We start from the raw sequence: 21,284 nt of genomic DNA, 5'->3' as shown, positions 1-21,284 counted from the left end.
ACATTAATATAGCCACTCCACTCTCCTTATGCTATTAATAGAGTCACCCCAGCTTCCTTATGATAACCTCCGTGATATATTTTTTCTTTTCCTTTTGTTTTTATCATTTTACTTATAAACCTCTCTGTGTCTTTAATTTTGCAGTTAAAATGAGATACGATCCTTTTTTTTTGTATTTAGCATCTCATTGAATTCATCATACAATATCTACCATTTTTATTTGAGGATTTAGTCTATTTATTTTTGATGTAATGTTTGCCAATGTTTGGTTTAATTCTACTGTCGTTTTACAGTTTGTATTTATTGGTTCACTCATTTCATTCTCTCTCTCTCTCATACTTCCTTCTTTAGGGTTATGGAATAGTTTTGAGCTTTATTTTATGTCCACTGTTGACATATTAGCAATAGCTTTATTATTATTGTTATTAATATTATTATTTTAGTCATTAATCTACAGTTTATAATATTTGCCTTTAAATTATCAGAGCCAGTCTTCAAATAATAGTATATTACTTCACATATGCTATTAAAAACTTACAATACTATATTTCTATTTTCTCATGAGCCATCTTTTCTGCTATCATCTGACATTTTATTTCTACATATATTATGAAGCTACAATTTGTAGTTAATTTTACTTTATCAGACTGATATTTTATCAGACTGAAATTGTAAAAATGGCATGTTTTGGTTATTGACATCTTACCATTTTTAGTTAGCCATCCATATTTTACCTTTTTTTTTTTTCCCCCTAAGCTATCCACATTTTGTCATTTCTGGTGCTTTTTGTTTCTTTGTGTACATTTATGTTTCTAATTAGAATAATTTTCCTTCAAGCTGAATGACTTCATTTAACATATCATGCACTACAGACATGATTTTCTCATTTTAGCCATTCTTTCTTTCTTTTTTTTCTGCTCCTCTCTTTTTTCCTTCTGTGTGTTTGATTATACGTATATTTCATCATTTGATACTGTCCCACTAGTTACTGAAGATTATTTTTATTATTTTTTGTCTTTGTGCTATAGATTTGATAGTTGCTATTACAATGTCTTCAAGTTCACATATCTTTGTTTCTACAATACTTAATTTTCTATTAAGCCTATTGACTAAAATTAGATTTTAGATCTTATATTTTTTCAGCTATATAATATCTACGTTTGTATTTTTAAAAGATGTATTCTTCCATTTCTCTTATTTTTATGTTTCTTTTTCCTTTACCAACTTGATTATAGTTAGAATAGCTCTTTTATAACTTTTGAGTGGTTTATTATCAACTCTGTCATTTTGTGTTGGTTTCTGTTGATTGAATTTCTTCTCTTGATTATCAGTCGCATATTTCTGTTTCTTTGCATGTCTTGTAATTTTGCTTGAGTACTGGACACCATGGCTATTCATTGTTAGATATCCAGATTCTAATATTTCTTATTATATGTTGGGCCTTGTTTGGCAGCCATTTATTGAATTTCAGATCAGCTTGATCTATTTGAGGCTTAGTTTTTAAAATAAATTTTGGGAATATCCAGAGCAGTCATTATCATAGGATTAGTACATCCCTACTCGGATGGTGTGTTCTTTCTAGCTTTTCTACTGAGTGACTTATGTGTTCATAATAAGGTCGCTCCATTCTGAATGGTCAGTCAGTAATCAAGTATTTCCAAATCTGAGATAGTTATACAGTAGTTGTTTGGCTTACAGTTGCACAGTAGATGTTGCACCTCCAATAGTTGGTTTTCCAGGTCTCTTAGGGTCTCACTGTATGCATAAGTAGCTTGTTATTCAACCAAAAAATCAAGAAGAACCTTAATCAAATTACTCAAGCTCTTTTTCTGCATAACGTCTTCCTCTCTGGTACTCACTGCTGCAAATTCCAGCCATCTCACCATTACCAAACCCCTGTCTCTGTCTCTTTAACTCAGTGAGACTCATCTGCTTGGGCTTTGCTCAAGTTGGCAGTTTTTGAATTACACTGACTGGTACTTTTTAATTATGAAAATAGATGTCTCTTGTGACTAAAACTCACTGACAAAGTTGTAGAATGTGCCCCAAGTTTCTTCCAAGGACAAATCTGGTGGGTTTTAAATATTCCTTTATAAAAAAGAATAGATTTATTGTATGAATGAGTTATAATGGTCATAATTGTTCAATAAAATGTTTAGTACAATAACAAAAAAATAGCAGTTCAAGGCTAGAAGCATGCATCAAATAAATATATAAAATAAGTATTATTCCATTTGGAACGGGGGAAAGTTGTTTATTCTTCTTGGAACAGTCTTGATTCACAGTTGGAGAAAGAAGAATTGACATAAACCAGACCATTTTGCAAGAAGTGAGTTCTCTGCCAATGAATGAAATACTTCCTAAAATGACATGGAGAAAGTTTCCTAGAGAACTCTCAAAATTTCCCATTAATTTTTGAAATATTTCTGTTCCCATTCAGGACAGACACACATGAAAGTTCTGTAAGGAAAGAAGAAGACTTAAGACAAAAATAAAGAGAGAGAAATCTATCAAATGATACCAATGACCTTGAGCTAAAAAGGCTTAGGTTTTAAGAGAAAAGATAAAAACTAAGCAATTTAACATCATCGACTATATGCACAATCTAATACTAGACACTGGAGATGAGAAGATAGAAACATTCATGAGACAGTCTTCTCTCTAGGAATTGTCATCTATGGAGAGTTTCTGAACCTGGTTCAGAAGGGTAGCATTTTCCTAGAAGTTCTTGGCTTTTTCTTAGATGATATAGAAAAATGTGAGCTCACATGGGCATGCCTTTGATTAAGATAAAGTTTTAAATCAAGATCTCGATTACTAAAAGCTTTGACTGGGCCGGCCTGATGGCGCAGCAGTTAAGTGCGCACGTTCCGCTTTGGTAGCCCGGGGTTCACCAGTTCGGATCCCGGGTGTGGACATGGCACCACTTGGCATGCCATGCTGTGGTAGGCGTCCCACATATAAAGTAGAGGAAGATGGGCATGGATGTTAGCTCAGGGCCAGGCTTCCTCAGCAAAAAGAGGAGGATTGGCAGTAGTTAGCTCAGGGCTAATCTTCCTTGGGAAAAAAAAAAGCATTGACTGATAGATTCACAGATTTTGGTGGAATATTTCCTTGGAAATCACTTTATATTTCATCTGGATACTACAGGAGCTTCATATTCCATTCTGGAAACTCTTCCCCAGTGTACATCTCAAAGAGTCTCACTCTATTTCTTAACATATATTTTCTTAGTTCTTTTCCCTATATTTTACATTATAATTTTCTTTATATTTCAACTTTGAGACTTTCAAGTAGAAAGTCATTGGAAAGTATGAAAGTATGAAATCCAAATATTCTTAAACGATTATAGCCCTTTGCTGTATTTCAAAGCTAAGGTAATGGATAACCTTACATACATTAATAATAATCAATATTACTTTAAGTTTTCTTAAACACTTTGCACATGACAGACCCTGCAAATACACTTTGGTGGAAAAACACATTTACTCCCCAAAGATCTTCTTACTCTTTGCTCCTTAATTAGTAATTTGGGCACAATAAGAGTACCTGTTATGACTTTGGGAGAATTATTTAAAAATGCAACCAGGTAAGTAATGAAATTTGGATTTAAACCCAATTAGGAATGATTCCAGAGCTTGAACATTATCCAGTATGATATTCAGAAACATTGTGAAATATACGTCCTGAAGAAATTACACCTGGCATAAGCTATTCAAGAATTACAATGTTGAAGAGAGAACAAATTCCCCTAAACGTCTATTTGTTAAGCATACCTCTTATAATTACAAAATATGAAGAATTTGATGTTACAGATCTTTATATTACCTCCCAGTGCCAGGAAGTACCACACATCCACTGTTAACGGGGGATGGCAAGCTTGGAAAATCAAGTATCATCTTGAGAATATTTTAAAAGACTCATAAAAAAAATCCCTTTTATTTTCAAAGAAAGTATTAAAATGAAATCATGCATGACTTCAAAATGTATTCAGATTTCTCTATAGTGTATAACAATAGGGAATTTTATCAGATTACATTTTCAGTAAAAAGAGTTCAAATGAGTTTGATGTGATTTCTGTTTCAATCATGAGGGTGACCTACACAGGTATCTTTTTCTTCTATCATTTTCTTTCTGCTCTCTCCATCTGTATTTTAACCTGTTAATATGTGGATGAATTTGAGGAAAAGCAAATCGGTTTGACCTTTAATGTAAAGTCATTTCTGTATGATCAAAACAGTACTATTTCCAATACTATAAAGAATGTGGATTTTAGGATTCAAAAGCACGTGCCATTCTCAGCAACCTGGGAGGAATGATAATGTGACCACTGCTTGAACGATAATTTTATCTACATAACTGCCTTCCATCCTCTTGCCTTCATCGTATATTAAGACTTCTGTCCAAAGATATATGTTTAACCAAGCTGTTTTAATATAAAATATTAAACTTTAAAATTATTCAAGGACAAACACTGGACTTTCAGCTCGCTGTAGGATGCCACATTTTTTTGCATCATTTCCCTCCTTTTTTAGCAGCTATTTTACCGCTAAACCAGAAAAGAAGGAATTATGCAGGAAAATTGCTATCAGCTGCTACCCCCGCTGGATTACAGAACCCAGAGCATAATAGCTTCCCCAGTGGAGCCTCTGAGGGCTTAGGCCAAGCCATTAATCACTGCTAACACCTAAGGGAAGAAATGGAATAGAGTAGAATGGTTCTCAGGCATCCCAAAAAATTTTTATGCAGACAAAATTTATTTAAAATGTGGGTGTTCAGGGCCTAGCCCCATAAATTTTTATTTAGTTGATTTAGGGTAAAATCCAAGAATATGCATTTTTAACACGCTCAGATATTTGTGTCTGAATTACCGCCTGAATTTTACAGTTGGCTTTTGTTTGTGTGCATATTTGCTCAGATACAAATGATGATTAAATGGACTTGAAATTTAGAATGTCAAGATGGACCAGATATATTGGAGCCTTGTATATATTAGGCAGCTTATTTTTAAAATTAATGGGGTAAACATAAGATTAGTGATCTATGCTTCTCTCATTGCATTCTATTTGTGTAGAGTTAGATATATTTTGGACTTCTCAAGGTACTGCTTCACACTTGTGTCTCTTGTTACACATTGTCTCACTCATATGCACTAATATCTATTACATATTTATCCAACAAACCAATTAAACCATTATATTTACTTTACATTTGCTCTATAAACAAATCTCCATTACATCTGTGAGTTAGATGCTCTAAAATCCTTAGACTGTTTGTTCCTGCTGCCTCCTTCCAAAAAGAAGAGTGAACTTTCAGCTAACTACTGAAGGATGATTGAACTTCCCTACACAGAAAGGGAAGATGTGAGGTTATTGGGTGCAAGGAGAGAGATGTATAAAATCATAGAGCCACAAAGATGATGCAAGAGGTGTAACCAAGGAAGAGATTTTTGGGAATGGGGAAAAATAAGCCTTAAGTATTATTAGTTTCATTATTGAAAGATTGAATTTGTAGTACTGAACATCCAGGGGGATATGCCCAGTAGGTAAGTGGAGGAGGCAGAGGGCTACAATATAAAAAGAAGTATTGTCTGGTACTTGAAGTCGGATACGTGAATCAGATTCAAACAGATAAAGAGGTTAAAGAAAAATACTGAGGACAGAATGGTATAGAACAGAATCATGGGAGGTGTAGGGAGAAAAGGGAATGTCATTCTCCATATTTTCCCTCCTCTAATAAACCAGGCCTTTCCTCTAAACCCAGCCCACATGCCACTCCTTCCTTAAGGCCTTCTCTCATCTGTATCTGTGATGATAGAGAATGAAAGCCAGGTACAGATGACATAGAGGACCAGAGGGAATGGGAGCAGAGACAGAAAGACAGGGACTACAATTAGAGAATGGGCCATCATCTGACTGACATTTTGGCTAATTCTATGCTATTTTCTGTCTCCTTCTGGATCAGAAGTTCTTTGAGATCAGTAATCATATCTTCACTTACCTAGCTATCCATTTGTTCATTCAACAAGGATTAATTGAAATCTTGCCATGGAGACGTCTAAATAGTGACACATGTGACAGACAATAAGATGCATTCACTAAATAAGGCAGAATCTCTGCATCCAAGGATCCTTCAGTTGGTGAGACAGAAAACCATCACACTCAAGTGTATTGCAGCATTCTGTGTGGATCTGTGCCAAGGAAAACTTTCCTTTGACAGTGATGTCTTGCAGACAGTAGACTCAATGACTGAGGGCAGAATTAACTGAAAGTGTCAGTGTGGATTTGAAAAAAGTTAAAATGAAGAGTGAGTGATGGAAAGAGAAAATGGACTTGTACCATGTTTGATGGCTTTCACTTTATGTCTTTTTTTCTTATATGCAAAGTCAAAATCTTCAGGGAGATGATGGTACCTAGCAAAGTGATGATTTCCACGGATACTTGACCTCCTTCAAATCAAAGCAGGTTATTTAGATAATAAACTACTTTTGGTACTTTCTTTCCTCTCCTTAGCTCTCCATTCACTGTATTGCATGATTTCAATATCTCATACACAATGTATACTTAACATAAACTGCTATTTTAAAACTGGCTTACTCTCTGGTCCAACTACCCTCTGTATTGAGTGTATTAATGAGCACAAATTTATCAGCTCCAGTGAAAATGAATTAATCTCTGATTCCCAGTTTCTTAAATATTTAGAGAGATCTATTCAATTGATAGAGATGTGGTGGAAAAATCACTCTCCTGAGAATACTAGATTTCCAATGCCTGGATTTTTAACCATTATTAGGTTGTTTTCTGAACATTTCACATGAAATTCCACTAATGGCCTTGATGCATACTTATTTTGTTTTTTCCCTAAGTACTTTGCACACTCGAAAAAAAAAGGCATGCATTTTTTTTACTTCTGCATAAATCCAAAAGATAGAAATATTCTTTTCCAGATCTGCTGATATTCATAAAAGCTTTAAAATTTCCATTCAAACAAAACAGAAATTGGCTCTTGGTATAGTTTTTACTTTCATGGGTTAGTTAATGCAGGTATTTCTCGGATAAAATGAAAGTAATATTAGTCTTCATCCCTCCTTCCCCTGTGTGCCTGGAGTAAGATAAATCTCCCTTTCCTCTGAGCATTAAGGGATCTGTATAAGGTATGTGGAGCCTTTTGAGTAAGAGCAAGCGGTGTAAATTAAGTACAGGGGAAAAATAATCAAACTCAGAAGACCTCGGGCAGTGTCATTGCATCTAGCATGGAACTTGGACTCTGTGATACTTGTATTCCTCTCTGGCACCAAAAAGGATCACTTCTTGATAATTAATTAACAGTTATGCTATGCTATGCTATGCCATGCCATGCTGTGTTAGCTGACTCTCAAGATACGAGATTTAGATCTATAGTGTATTGTACTGAATATCTTTTGATCTCTCTAAAATAATATATTTTCATCTACCAGTGGCCTCAACCGCTTAGTTTTTCCTCATCTCTGATAAAGATGTCATGGCAGGGAAAAACCTCCCTCCCCACACTTTCTGTTTTGTGTCTTATCCTTGAGCTTTAATACAACCTTCTGAGAGTCCATTTTCCCTTTTTTCTGAGGTGACTTTGGTTAAGATGACAGAGAGAGTGTAGAATGCACATTGGACTTGGTCGTAATTCTTAGCTGCCAGCTGAGAAAGCTTGAGCAAGTCAACTTTATCTTTCAAAAACCCTGTTCCTCATAGGTAAAATGGAAATAAGTGTGCCCTTCCCTGCCTCTGCAAATCATATTTAACCAGATTTACTGATTGTATTAGTTTCCTCGGGCTGCCATAACAAAATTCCACAAACCGGGAGGCCCGTGTATTCTCTCACGATGCTGGAGGCCAGAAGTCTGCAATCAAGGTGTTGGCAGGGCCACAATCCCTTAGAGGCTCTAGAGGAGAATTCATTCTTTGTCACTTCCAGCTTCTGTTGGCTGTAGGCCTTTCATGGCTTGTGGCCACCTCATACCAGTGTCTGCCTCTGTGGTCACCTTACCTCTTCTTTTACTCTCTGTCAAATCTCCCTCTGCCTCACTCTTCTAAGAACACATGCTATTGGACTTGGAGCCCACCAGGTAATCCCAGATGAACTCCTCATCTCGAGATTCTTAATTTAATTACATCTGCAAAGATCCTTTACCTAGTAAGGTAACATTCACAGGTTCAAAGGAAAAGGACATGGGCATGTCTTTTTGTAGGTCACCATGCAGACCACTACACTGAACACCATCTTTGTGTGATCTAAAAAAAATTCTCTTTCATATTATCAATTACGATCAGTATATGTCACTCCTTAAAGAATTTTACAAGATGCTTGTTTCATAGATTACTTGATGAGCCCTAAGTTTTGTAAAGTGAAAAGCATAGCCTATCCTCTGTACATTTCCTCTGCAAAATGACAACCATGCAGATATGTATAAAACTGTAGTGCTGCATGGTCATGGTGGAGTAAGCTTTTCTGTTAAAAACGTCCTAATTCATTCTATATGTACTTGTAAGTTGTTGATTAAACATTAAGTTTTGTGTTAGTCTAGGAAGTTGAAAAGAATTTATAATGATTTTTTTCTAAAGGCAAAATAAACCTTCGTCAATATTTTATGGCTAGTTATACTTTATTATTAAATATTAGGAGATTTCATAATGAGTCAACACTCAGATAAACATTGAGATTATTGACATCAGGTGGCATGGTGGACAATCTAATGAGGAAAAAGGGGGAAAGAGTGACAAATGATCTAATTAGGTGCTCAGAATGTCCAGTTGCTTCTGAAGATTTAGTATGTTGGTGCACTTTCAATGAATTATGTAGGAATTTATAATGGTACTAGAGGAGATTGGCTTCACAGAGTCTAAGCTTTTATTAATTCCTTACAACCTGATTGTTTCCAATAAGACTTAGCATTTAGAGTAAAAATATATAAATGAAATGTAGCTGTTATGATCTTTGCTTCATATTACTAGATATGGGAAACTGTATTTACATGTTTCTAATATGCTGAAAGCTCATGCATTTGGTATCTCTATTGCTTTGCTACGTCTTTAGAAATAAATAACAAACACAACACGATGATAAGAACTTAATTAAATCTCTTGTCCATACTTCTGAACAGAGTGCCATTTTCCCTTTGTTTTGACCTTCTTGCCATTTTCATTCCATTTGACTTGACCAAGAAAATTTGAATTACATTTGCAAGTCAAATACAGGAGACATTTCTCAAAAAGGCATAATATCTACTGATCTTCTCTTCATCTATTGCTTTTGTCATAAATATTTGTCTGGCAAATGCCTTCATTAACTCTGGCTTCTTGTTGCTTTTGTTTGCATCTAAAAGGATAAACAAAAGCCATAGCTCCATGGTTTCAAATAAATGGGACCTGGACCAAAGCAAAATTTCTGCATCAGGGCAACAACAACAGATGAACTTCACTGCAACAATAGAGAATTTAGATTTGCCTGCTTTATTTTATCTGGAAATAAAAGGACGATGTGGAAAGAACAGGGATGTTTAATAAATAACAGCAATAATAATGACCATTTTTGTTCTATTGAAAATACAAAAGAAGTGGAAGGAAGGAAAGGAAGCTGGTAGAAAGGAAAGAAGGTAGGAAGGAAGGAAATAAGTTAGTTAAGACTGGAAAAAATTACGTGAGTAATGTTAAAGAATTATCCAGGTAGGCATAGTCTATTTTTTTAGACAGACTTTATATTTTTCATGGAATATGCATACAGAATTAATTAGTGACTACAGTACTATTTTAGTCTGCCCAGGCTACTATAACAAAATACCACTGACTGGTTGCTTAAACAGCACAAATTTATTTCTCACTGTCTGGAGGTTGGAAAATCCAAGATCAAGGTGCAGGCAAGGTATGTTTCATTCTGAAGCCTCTTCTCTTGGCTGCTTGTAGGTGGCCACTGTACTGCTGTGTGCTCACATGACCTCTTCTTTGTGCATGCATGCGTTGAGAAAGAAAGAGCTCTCTGGCGTCTCTTCTTATAAGGACATTGATTCTATAGGATCAGGGCCTCACCCTATGACCTCGTTTAACCTTAATTACGTCCTTAGAGACTCTATCTCCAAATACAGCCACACGGGGGGTTAGGGCTTCAATGTTTCAATTTGAATGCAAAGACATAAACATTCAGTCTATAATAAATACTTACTGGCTTATTTACTAACGGAAATTTTTCTTATAAGGATATTGATGTTGTATGAAAGTCCTTTGATTTCCAGCTCCAAATAATTCAAAGACTGAATATCCGTTATCGAAGAAGAAATTCCCCCTAGACTAACCATGAGAGATACTTATTCAGATGCCCCTTCTCTGAAGGTAGGACTAAATCATCCCATTTTAGCTCAGTGAAAGAGAATTCCAGTATGCACCTCTTTAACATGATGGTATTTCAGATATTTTACTATCTGAAGCCTCTCGGAGCCTTCTCTATTTGAATCTAAGCATCCTCAGTTTAATGCTCGTGTGACATGATATGGGGCATGCCCAGAGAAAGACTTGTGAACCATCAATATTTTTCTTAAATTCCATATGAGACCTCAGGCTATATATCCTCTCCAATAGCCTAAAATTGAATTTTCTCCCTGACATATTTTAAACCACATTTATTCCCCTATGACAGAAAAACATGAATGGAAATAAATATGAGCCCCACAAAATATGACTAATGATGACTTAGACATTCATTTATTCAGCGAGTATTTGCTGAGTACTCATTATGCATCTTAAATCGCTTATTTGTTACTAGGAGGGTCCCTAGTTCATTTCTGTGTCCCCAGTGTCTATCATATCCCCATTACTACATCATTTCTTTGTAATAGGTGCTTTGATGAACATATAAAGGTTTTTATAAAATTATCTAACTAATTTATTTGGGGATATTGGGGACAAGCAGTGAGGGAAATTATTAACAGAGTGACATTTAAGCATAGGCATAAAGTATGCATAAATATTAATAACTCAACTTAGGGCTAAGTAGGGGTAGAGAGATTATCAGGCAGAAGAAAGAGAAAATAGGAAAGCCTGGAGGAGAGAAGATCCTTGCTTCAGAAAATGTAGGATGGCTAAACACAGGGAGAGAGAAGGGTTGGGACATGAAGCTGCAGAACTAGGCAGGGGCTAGACCATGTCAGTCACATGGGAAGAAATAGAAAGCTCTAATCTGCAGCAGAAATTGTAAATGCAAGCTTCTGATGAATCAGTCAGGTGTTCAGTTCCTTAAAACTGAAATCATTCCACTTTCTTAAGAGGAAAACTTACTCCATGCCTCTACTTTAGGAGATGAGCACATAGTGCTGGGTCTTTTTGGCTTGCCCTTCCCAGTGTGGAACCACTGTCTTACAGGCCAACACAAGGGCAATTGAGAGGTCCTATATAACCAGTGGAGTCATGCCCAGGTATAGCTTCTGTTGCACAAGTAGGGACTGGGAAGAAGAAAGGAACCCTAGCTCTTGGCCACACTGACCCCAAATTTAGTTTCAGCGATAGGTAACTAGAAGCAGGATAAGAACTGCTGATATCCTCCAACTGCTAGCTGTGAGGAGAGGGAGCCCTGTGTTCTTGGCTGAACCAGTCTGGAGTGGTGTTTCCATTGGAGAGAGCTAGGAGGAGGGATGGATGGAGTGGGTTCTGGTTCACAGACCACAGTCTCACCCTTCTTACCAAGCTCTAGTAGATTTTCTTGAATAAACATTTCTTCATTTGATACTTGCCTCCAGGACCATTTGCAGAGACATTAAATGGTTTTCCTTTTACAATTTTCGCCAGTTTCACCAGGGAGTAATTCTGTGGAGCTCTTCACACTATCATGCAGAAGTGGAACTCTGTGAGGAGGCATATGTTTTATAAGCAAAAAAGAAGCTTTTAGAAGGTTACTAGAATTAAAATCAATGTATAAAACAATTACATTTGATACACCAGAAACAATGAGATGAAAATATAATTTTAAAAAGGTGCTATTTACTAAAGCAACAAAATATATACTGTTCTAATAATAAATCTAACAAAAGGTAAAAATCTCTGGTAGCTAAAATAAAAACAATTTATTGATATCTATTAAAGAAAAGAAAGAAACTATGATCTTGATAAGAAGACTAAAGATCATAAAGACGTCAGTACTCTCATAGTTGTTCATATTTTAATGTAATTTCTACTACAGTTCTTACAGGAATTCTCATAGAACTTGATAATCTGATTCTGTATTTGTCAGAGATTAGCAAATGGGCATGAATAGCCAAAGTACTTTTCAAGAAGAACACAATAGGGAAAAATAACCTAATAGACATAAATATTTATTATAAAATTTGTATACATAAAAAGGATGGTATCGATGCAGGATTAGAAAAATAGAGCATTGGAACATACTAGAAAGCCCCTAACAGTGTGAAGATGCACAAAAATTTGATTTGTGAGAGACTGAGCATTGAAGATCAGTGGGTAAGGGATAAATTACTCTATAATTAACCTTGGGAAAATCAATAATCAGTACAGAAACAAATCGATTCCATACACTTGCCTAAATGTGAAAAGTAACATTATGAAAAGTTTGTGTAATTTATAATCTTTAAAATCAAGTTAAAAACAGTAATCATAAAAGAGATTGATAAAATTGACCATATTAAAACTAAAATTATAATAAAATGTAAAGGCACCATACGTTTTAAAGAAACAAATCCTACCTTCATAGAAGATATTTGCAATATCTAGATTAAAAAAGTGTATTTCAAATAGGTGAACTTGAACTATGTGAAACTGCTGATATCTGATGGGTGTTTTTATGTGTACAATAATGACAATTTTAATTGGCCTAATAAAATAACTCAAAAAAATCGTTAATAAATGCAAACACTCATCAAAAAATGGTGAAAAAAAAGATGAGTAGGCAAACAGGGAATTCACTTTTCCTGGAGGTAGCAGGTAAAATTTAACAAAAATGACTCATAGACTTCCTTACTCAGTCAATAATTTTCTATATATAGAACAACCTATGCAGATGCTAGGAGCAGGAAAAAATATGGGTATGAATTTACAGTTAGACTCACCAATGCTTTTCTAAGTAATAAAGGAGATAGCTTTGTTCTGCACCCAGCAATATGCTGTTGCAGTTCCTAAATTATCCTTATAGATTGTTTTAAAGAGAGAATATGCAAAGATAGTTTCTCATATAAATAATGTCAACCACAAAAAGACAAAAACCTCATTGTAATTTTATTAATTGCATCTTGAAGAACAATTCTCATCTTCTGTTTTGAACTATGGTATATGAAATCATCCACAAATGTTCCTTGCACTAATTAACTGTACTCAAACTTGTCACACACTTTCTGAAAATATAACACAGCTATGTATTCTGCATCTGTTTTGAGATAATGTTCTCAAGCTTTTAGCTTAGTGGTATTTCCTTCTAGGTCATAGAAATAAAGATTACTGGATCATTTGGTATATCACTGCTTAACTCCGTTAGAGACATCTTTTTGCTCTTCAAATTACTAAATAATCAGGCACAAGCAGAAGAAATTTAGAACAAAATCGTTAATCAGTGTTTTTTTCTGTTTGCTTACTAGTTAGGCATTATAAGCCCACTTATATCTTAAACAAAGAAAAATAAATACAATCTATACATCTATTTTAGAGAATGGCTGCCATTTTTTGAAACTTCTAGTATAGCACCACGTGGTATAAAAGATTTGACCTATTGACTGAATTCATTTGAGTGGAATATCTCTTCACGTGTGTGAGTATTCTGGAAACCAATAGGATACTCATGACCAGGCCTTGGACTGCAATGGTTTGGCATCTCTGCCTTAACATGCAACAGTGTGGTAGCCAAGTGTTCTGGGGTCTGAAAACTTGCCAATATTTGAAAAAATCCAAATTGAAGTAATCATTTTGCCCAAAAAACACTACACACATTAATCAAAATTATGTTGATTTGTTTTTGGCTGGAATATCAGTGTGAGATAATCAGTATTCCCGTGTTGAATAGATACATGTCTTTCATTATCAAAATTAGTAAAATAGACTAATAATATATACAATATGACTATAGTTTGTGCGATATGGATGAATGGCAACAAAAAATCATTTGGGGAGTGAAATATTGAGAACCAGAGGGCTATCGTGGGACCAATGACTTCTCACTGGCCAGTTTAACTGTGATCCAAGGTATGCCCTTAAATATTGCTTAGATAACCTTAAGTGTTGCTTCAGATAACCAATATAGATCTCTTATGGCTTGTCATTTTATTCTTATTTGTGTAACCTCTACAGGTCTTCTCTACACAATTACAATATGTATGGCATATCTCCTCCAATTGGCAGTAAATGGGACTTTTGTTGTATCTTAGCATAAATGCTCTAGGGTGTAAAGGATTCTTTTTAGGTACCTGTGGGAGTCAAAAAAGTGCATTGTTTTGTATGCCATATTGTCATATAGTCTATCTTTTGATACAGAGCTTCTAAAACATGTCTTTCAAATGTGGTGAGATTCTGTTCAGCCAGTTTTGCATTATCAGGATAAATGAAAGAAAATTAAACTTACTTATGGGAACATGGGGTAATTTGTGTCTTCTGAAAGGACACTTGAAGGTTAGTTTTATAAAAGAAATCTTTTGCATTTATAAGATGGTTGTAAAACTCTACTCATTTATCATGGGGCCCCATTCACTGAATCTGTTAGGGTATAGATGTTTGGGTCCATGCCAGTTGGGACAGTGGCAAGAGGGGAGGGGGATAGAGCCTGAGTGGTCTAGTGGATTTGCGATTGCCTTGGGGTTTGCAGAGGATTTATGAACTAGAAAGACAAGTGTTGTTTGGGCAGCCATTTTGAAATGATGCAAACTATTGTAATTTTCACTTTTTCCAGATAATTCTCTCAGCATTTTGGCAAAGCATAATGGATTCAACCGCCAGAAGCAAGAAGTCTATCTTCTACCCATCATAATCAGTGATAGTGGGAATCCTCCTCTGAGCAGCACCAGCACCCTGACCATCCGGGTCTGTGGCTGCAGCAGTGATGGTGTTGTCCAGTCTTGTAATGTTGAAGCTTATGTACTTCCAATTGGACTCAGTATGGGCGCCTTAATTGCCATATTAGCATGCATCATTTTGCTGCTAGGTACGTATTTCCTTCATAGCCTAATGGTCACCATTTTTTTGATTCATAAATGACTGTAAATAAGGACAGCAAACCCTAACCCACCCAGATATCAGCATTCTTTTGAGGAAAAAGATCTTCTTGACACTTCTCCAAGCTTTGAGGTCACTAAGAGGAGGTGAAGAAGGTTGTGATAGTAAATGTCCAGTTGGAGAGGACTATGCAGTGCCTTTTTCAATCCCATCACCAGTGAAAAGATAGACTAAGCATAATGGCAGTAGAAGTGGGGATGGGCCTCCATGTGGTTACAACAGCATCAATTATATAAGGCCTCCGGTTTGCTGATACACATCAGTTTACTTCTGTAAGGGGCTCTCCTATGTCCAAAATACTCTTTTACCTAAACAATGTATAGATTAGGTTGCTGAGTCCATCCAATCACAAAGTTTGATGAGATTGAAAAAAAAGAAGAAAGCAAAAGACATATTTTCATCAAAATTACACTGTTTTCCTCATTTTTAAAATTTTAATGTAAAAATAAAGTGAAGAGTGCAAATGGTGTGGCTGATCTGGCTAGTTGATTTTCCTCTACTTTTCCCTACCTTTAGGCTCACCTTCCCAGATAGAGGGGTTCCAGCCTTCATACAAGACAACAAGTTGCCCAAGCAAATTTGACATTCATCCTGATATATCACTTCATTTGTGAATGAACATTACTTGGTTGGAGAGTGTCTCAAAGAACCGATGAACACAAAATATACTATATATGATTTATTCTGCACCCTTTTCTTTATAGAAGAGGGGCCTGGAACCAAAGGATATTAAATGACTTGCCCAAGATACACAGCAAGTTAGTTATGCTATCTGTGCATTTTCCATTTTAAGCCATTCTCTCCAGAGCTCATAACAGTATTAAATGCAGCTCTCACCATGAATAAATGCAAACTTATTCTTTTAACCCTGTTTCATCACCATTTAATAAACAGAAGAAACCTAGAATAGTATTCACTCAAAATTCAATGCTAGTCCTTCAGAAAAGTGTTTAACTTAATTCCCAAATGAATGTTATTAAAGCTCTATGTTCATAAGTTTTTAAATAATGCCCCTCTCTCTTAACATACACGGTGTGTTACTTGTGAAATTATATGTGAGTTTGGCTAATTGTTATTTCATGTTTTTCCTACAGTCATCGTGGTGCTGTTTGTAACTCTGCGGCGACATAAAAACGAGCCGTTAATTATTAAAGACGATGAAGACGTACGGGAAAACATTATTCGCTACGATGACGAAGGAGGAGGAGAGGAAGATACGGAGGCTTTTGACATTGCGACTTTACAAAACCCAGATGGAATTAATGGATTTTTACCCCGTAAGGATATTAAACCAGATTTGCAGTTTATGCCAAGGCAAGGGCTTGCTCCAGTTCCGAATGGTGTTGATGTCGATGAATTTATAAATGTGCGGCTGCATGAGGCAGATAATGACCCCACGGCCCCACCATATGACTCCATTCAGATTTATGGCTACGAAGGCCGAGGGTCTGTGGCTGGCTCCCTCAGCTCCTTGGAGTCCACCACCTCAGACTCAGACCAGAATTTTGACTACCTCAGTGACTGGGGTCCCCGCTTTAAGAGACTGGGTGAACTCTACTCTGTTGGTGAAAGTGACAAAGAAACTTGACAGTGGATAAGTAAATCAATGAAACTGAGCATTCTGTAATATTCTAGGGTCACTGCCCTTAGATACAACCAATGTGGCTATTTGTTTTAGAGGCAAGTTTAGCACCAATCCATCTATAACTCAACTACATTTTAATGTTGAACCAAAAAATTAATAATAAAAAGTATATGTTAGGAGGTTATAAATCTTGTGGAGTGTGAATTAAAGTATGTGGAGTGTCTAGAACTCTTTGGATATTTGATATTTACCTGACCACCATAGACAAAGAATGGGATCCTGACTAATCCTTAGAGAAATGGTTTAAAAAGAGGAAAAAATCAAAATTAAAAGGTGCTTTCTTAGAAAAATGAACCTGCAAGAAATTTGCTGCTGCTATGTGTCTTCTGCAAGGATTTTTATAATTGCAAATGGTTTTTTCCCCTTCGCCAATAAGGATCCCACCACAAATGATAAAGCAATACGTGGTCTGCTGTACATTCTGACTTTTTGGAGTTTTGGGAGGCCTCTAGATTGTACGGTACAGTGACCACACATTGTACATAATTGTTGGCCCCACTCATCAGAGACTGAATAGCATCTTTAAATATTGTGTCGAGCCTTAAAATATTCACATGTTCGTAATCCATTCCAGAGTGGGGATTGCCAACTCAGTTGTGGGGGGAGAGAAATCCCATTCAAACAGACTTGTTTTCTGGAAGCAGGATTACTCATTCCCTCCACTTCATCTTCTTCCACAAGGACACAAAGATAAACTGTATCACACAGTGGACTACATAAGAGACAGATGGTTTTATTGCTAGCGCGTGAATTTATTTGTTTAATCCTCGAAATAAATATTTTATTGATGTCCATTAATGCTTTTATTTATTAAGGTTGGTAATCTATAGATTAAGGGACTATATGAAAAAAACTAAATTATATCCATTAATAATCCTTTAGATTGTTTTATATAAATATATATACAATGAATGTTTAATACATGTACATTTTGATGAGATGAGTATGGCAGGCAATATTATCAAAAGGGGAGCTAATAGTCTCTTTAGAGTAGAAAGTGTTATTGTGACTGGTGATGGCAGGAACAGCATTTCCCAGAGAAACTTTTGGACTGTTTTCTATTTTGTTCATAATCCTAGTATTTGGTGTTTTTACTACAAGCACAAACATCTGAAAGTATATTGATTCATGTGAATATTTAAACTTTAGACTTTTAGATACCTACATAATGTCCTGCCCAATACACATGCTTCAAGATGCCCCCACTGTTTTAGAGGAGAAACTGATTTGTACATAATTTTACTGCTTCTGTTTTTAGCACTTCTCTCCCTGATCTTCATGGTGATGCACAGAACATCTTAGCCTCTGAAAGAGAACAGCACTAGAAGATGTGAACATATTCAATTTGTACTGCAAACCTGCCATTTAGGAGTAGAAAATGTATGATAAAACTCAAGTACCACATGCAGATCATTTTAATTTTCTACTTTGCTTTAATGCAATATTGTTTATTTACTCCATGTATTGTATTCAGAGAAACTCCTGTATCGTTTCCTACTTTGTGAAATATATTTTTATAAATAACTTTGTTGTCATCACTTTTTTGTTCCCAATCAGATGAAGACCTGTTAACAGAGTCATCGACTCTAACTAGAATTCTCGAATGTTCAACTAAATTATTCCAAAGATCACTTTTCTTTGCAAGAGTTTTTATTACAAAGAACCAGAGAGCAATGATCTCATGGCAAGATACCAACAGAGACTTTAAAGGAACATCGTGTATGTGAAGGCTAGTCCAGCTGTGTCAGCTGGGTCTTCCAGGAAGCAGACGCTGAAGTAGAGTTAGGAGTAAAAGATAAAAGAGAGAAGAAGCAGGATTGAGCAGAGGAGCCTTCAGAGAAGGATTCAGATGTAAAACTTGTAAAACCAAAGGGATCAGGAAGCAGGATTTGGGGAGAGCCTTAGACTTTAATACAGACCTGACAAACCTTTGCCAGCCAAATAGGGGATTCTGAGTGTAAGACTGCCTGTTAGAGGAGATTCTTGTTGGGAAAAAATAGTTAAGCTCTAGCTCCCCTGTTCTCTCAGCCACTGGCTTGAGGCTGCTTGAGAAGAGCATGACTTTGGCTAGAAAACTGAAGGCACCAACTTCTAGAGACTGTCTCCACTGTGACAGAAACATGTTTGAATATTACACTCAGAATTTACAGCTATCGGGTGACAAAATAGAGTCCTTATGGAGTTCCTATTGCCTGAGAATAGCTTGTCTTTTATGCTTATCACTATGACTGTTGAACACTTCGTCTTGAAGTTAAAACGATGGCCCAGGGGCCAGGCCAGGGCATCATGGTTATTTTCACATGCTCCGCTTCTGCAGCGCAGGTTCAATGGGTTTGGAATCTGGGTGTGGACCTAGCACCTCTCTTCAAGTCAAGCTGTGGCAGCATCCCACATAAAATAGAGGAAGATGGGCACAGACGTTAGCTCAGGGCCAGTCTTCCTCACAAAACAGCAACAAAAAAAAAAATGATGTCTCAAAGTGACATTAAAATACACCAGGACTTGGCACAGTTTCTAAGACCAATATTTGGTGAATATAGCTTTTAATAGTAGTTGTAGTAGTAGGCAATAGTTATATTGCGAGTGTCTTATACATTCTAAACCAAGGTGAGATTATCACTTTCCTTATCTCTTGCACACCAGACTCATTTCTAGTGTACTTCTCAGTGAAGTGCCATAGATCACAGACATATACACACATCTAACAAAATTGCACTATTTTTCAGGAATGTAAAAACCACGTCATCCAATCTTGGCCATCAATAAGATAATCTTCACATGGCAATTTTCATGAACAGGAGATGATGTCTGGTATACCAGTTGCCCAAATCTTACCTCAAAATTCACATTGCCAAGGAAGAGAGAAGGAAAATGGGGATCGCTTGCTGATTTTGTTTTCCACAACCATGCTAGCACTTTGTGCTTAAGAGCCCATTTAAGATTTTTAATACAGAATCAAGTAAATAACACCGTGTTCATAGTAGGACTGACCTATACTTTTAGAGTACCCTGAATTTAAATAAAAATCTGAGGAACACACACCAACAACTTGACTTAAGTACTTTTTACTTTAGCAATAGACTTGCCAGGAGTTCCTAAATCAAAAGAGGTCAATGGGGTTCCCAAACTTTTATGATTTGAGTACCCCAAGCTCAACTCTTTAAATAGTACACTTTTTAACTTTGCCAAAGTGACTATTTTTTGTCTCTGTGCATTGTTTTCTGTTACAGCAATGCTGACATGTGCTTTACATATGCATGTGTAGTTATTTTTTCAAATAAAATGCTTATTCTGTCCATAGGCATTTTAATGTCTTTATAGGTCTTTATTGTGTCCCAAGCATTAGTCTTTTTCCATTCTTAAGACTTATCTCAGGGCCAGCCCAGTGGTGCAGCAGTAAAGATCGCACGTTCTGCTTCGGCAGCCCGGGGTTCCATAGTTCAGATCCCAGGTGCGGACGAGGCACCACTTGGCAAGCCATGCTGTGGTAGGCATCCCACATATAAAGTAGAGGAAGATGGGCATGGATGTTAGCTCAGGGCCAGTCTTCCTCAGCAAAAAGAGGAGGATTGACAGCAGTTAGCTCAGGGCTAAACTTCCTCAAAAAAAAAAAAAAAAAGGCTTATCTCTGCCCAGGAGTTCTCTGAGAAGAACTGTTGAGTTGGAGCCAAGTGAGACAAAATCATCTCCCTCCATCTACCTCATAATTCAAGGTTTCTGTCTGGGAAACTGATCATCCCCGGGTGACTGGACACCACATGGGATCAATTCAGCCTCAACCCTGTCCACTATTTGATCAAATCAAATTACAAAAATATCTCTTAAACATCCATATATGTATACCATAGAGTACTAAGAGGCCATTGCTCACAATAATCTTTTATGGGTACAGTTATAAGATTTAGAATAGTTTAGAAAAGGATGATTAAAAGATGCCAGAAATTAAATTCAAGTGTTAACCTTGCCATCCAGAATTGTGATTTCTAGGATATGAACTTTACAGTGAAAATGTTTTGGGAAAATATGTGGGTAAGTGTTTGTTTATATAAAATAAAAGAAAACTTAGATTTACTAGCATCACCAGTGAAACAAGAATGCTTAGAAAGAGCGAAATGTGTCTTGAGCTTAATCAGATGCTTAAAGTAAGACAAGTCTCTGTGTGAGACTTAGAAATCTCCGAGGAGCAGCCAGATTCCACACTGAGATTCAACAGAGTTCTGGGCCATGCTGTATTTTGGAGAAGAAAAGCGGGTGCTGAGAGCTAAGTAGCCAATTACTCTTTATAGCCACATAAAGACTGGAGGCAAGTAGACCCTTCCAACAAGTTGTATTATGTGATCACTGGCTTTGCAGGGAATCTCACGAATGTATAACCTTCTGATTGCCTTTTTGATTGAAAGTTCCATCTGAGATCA

At 36.2% G+C, this 21,284-nt stretch overlaps 1 protein-coding gene across 1 annotated transcript in view; it reads left to right on the top strand.

The window, feature by feature from the left end:
• The window catches only part of CDH8 (cadherin 8), a 312,610-nt gene extending 295,798 nt beyond the window's left edge, over positions 1-16,812 (top strand). Inside the window, exons 10-11 of the mRNA XM_046683356.1 lie at positions 14,902-15,153; positions 16,319-16,812. Of these exons, the coding sequence (XP_046539312.1) occupies positions 14,902-15,153; positions 16,319-16,812 (746 nt within the window). The remainder of the gene's footprint in view (positions 1-14,901; positions 15,154-16,318) is intronic.
• Positions 16,813-21,284: the final 4,472 nt, after the last annotated feature.

The sequence above is a fragment of the Equus quagga genome, chromosome 13 (genome assembly GCF_021613505.1).
Source record: "Equus quagga isolate Etosha38 chromosome 13, UCLA_HA_Equagga_1.0, whole genome shotgun sequence".
Lineage (NCBI taxonomy): Eukaryota > Metazoa > Chordata > Mammalia > Perissodactyla > Equidae > Equus > Equus quagga.
Note: the sequence above shows the minus strand (reverse complement) of the source record. Positions and strands in the feature narration are given on the sequence as shown.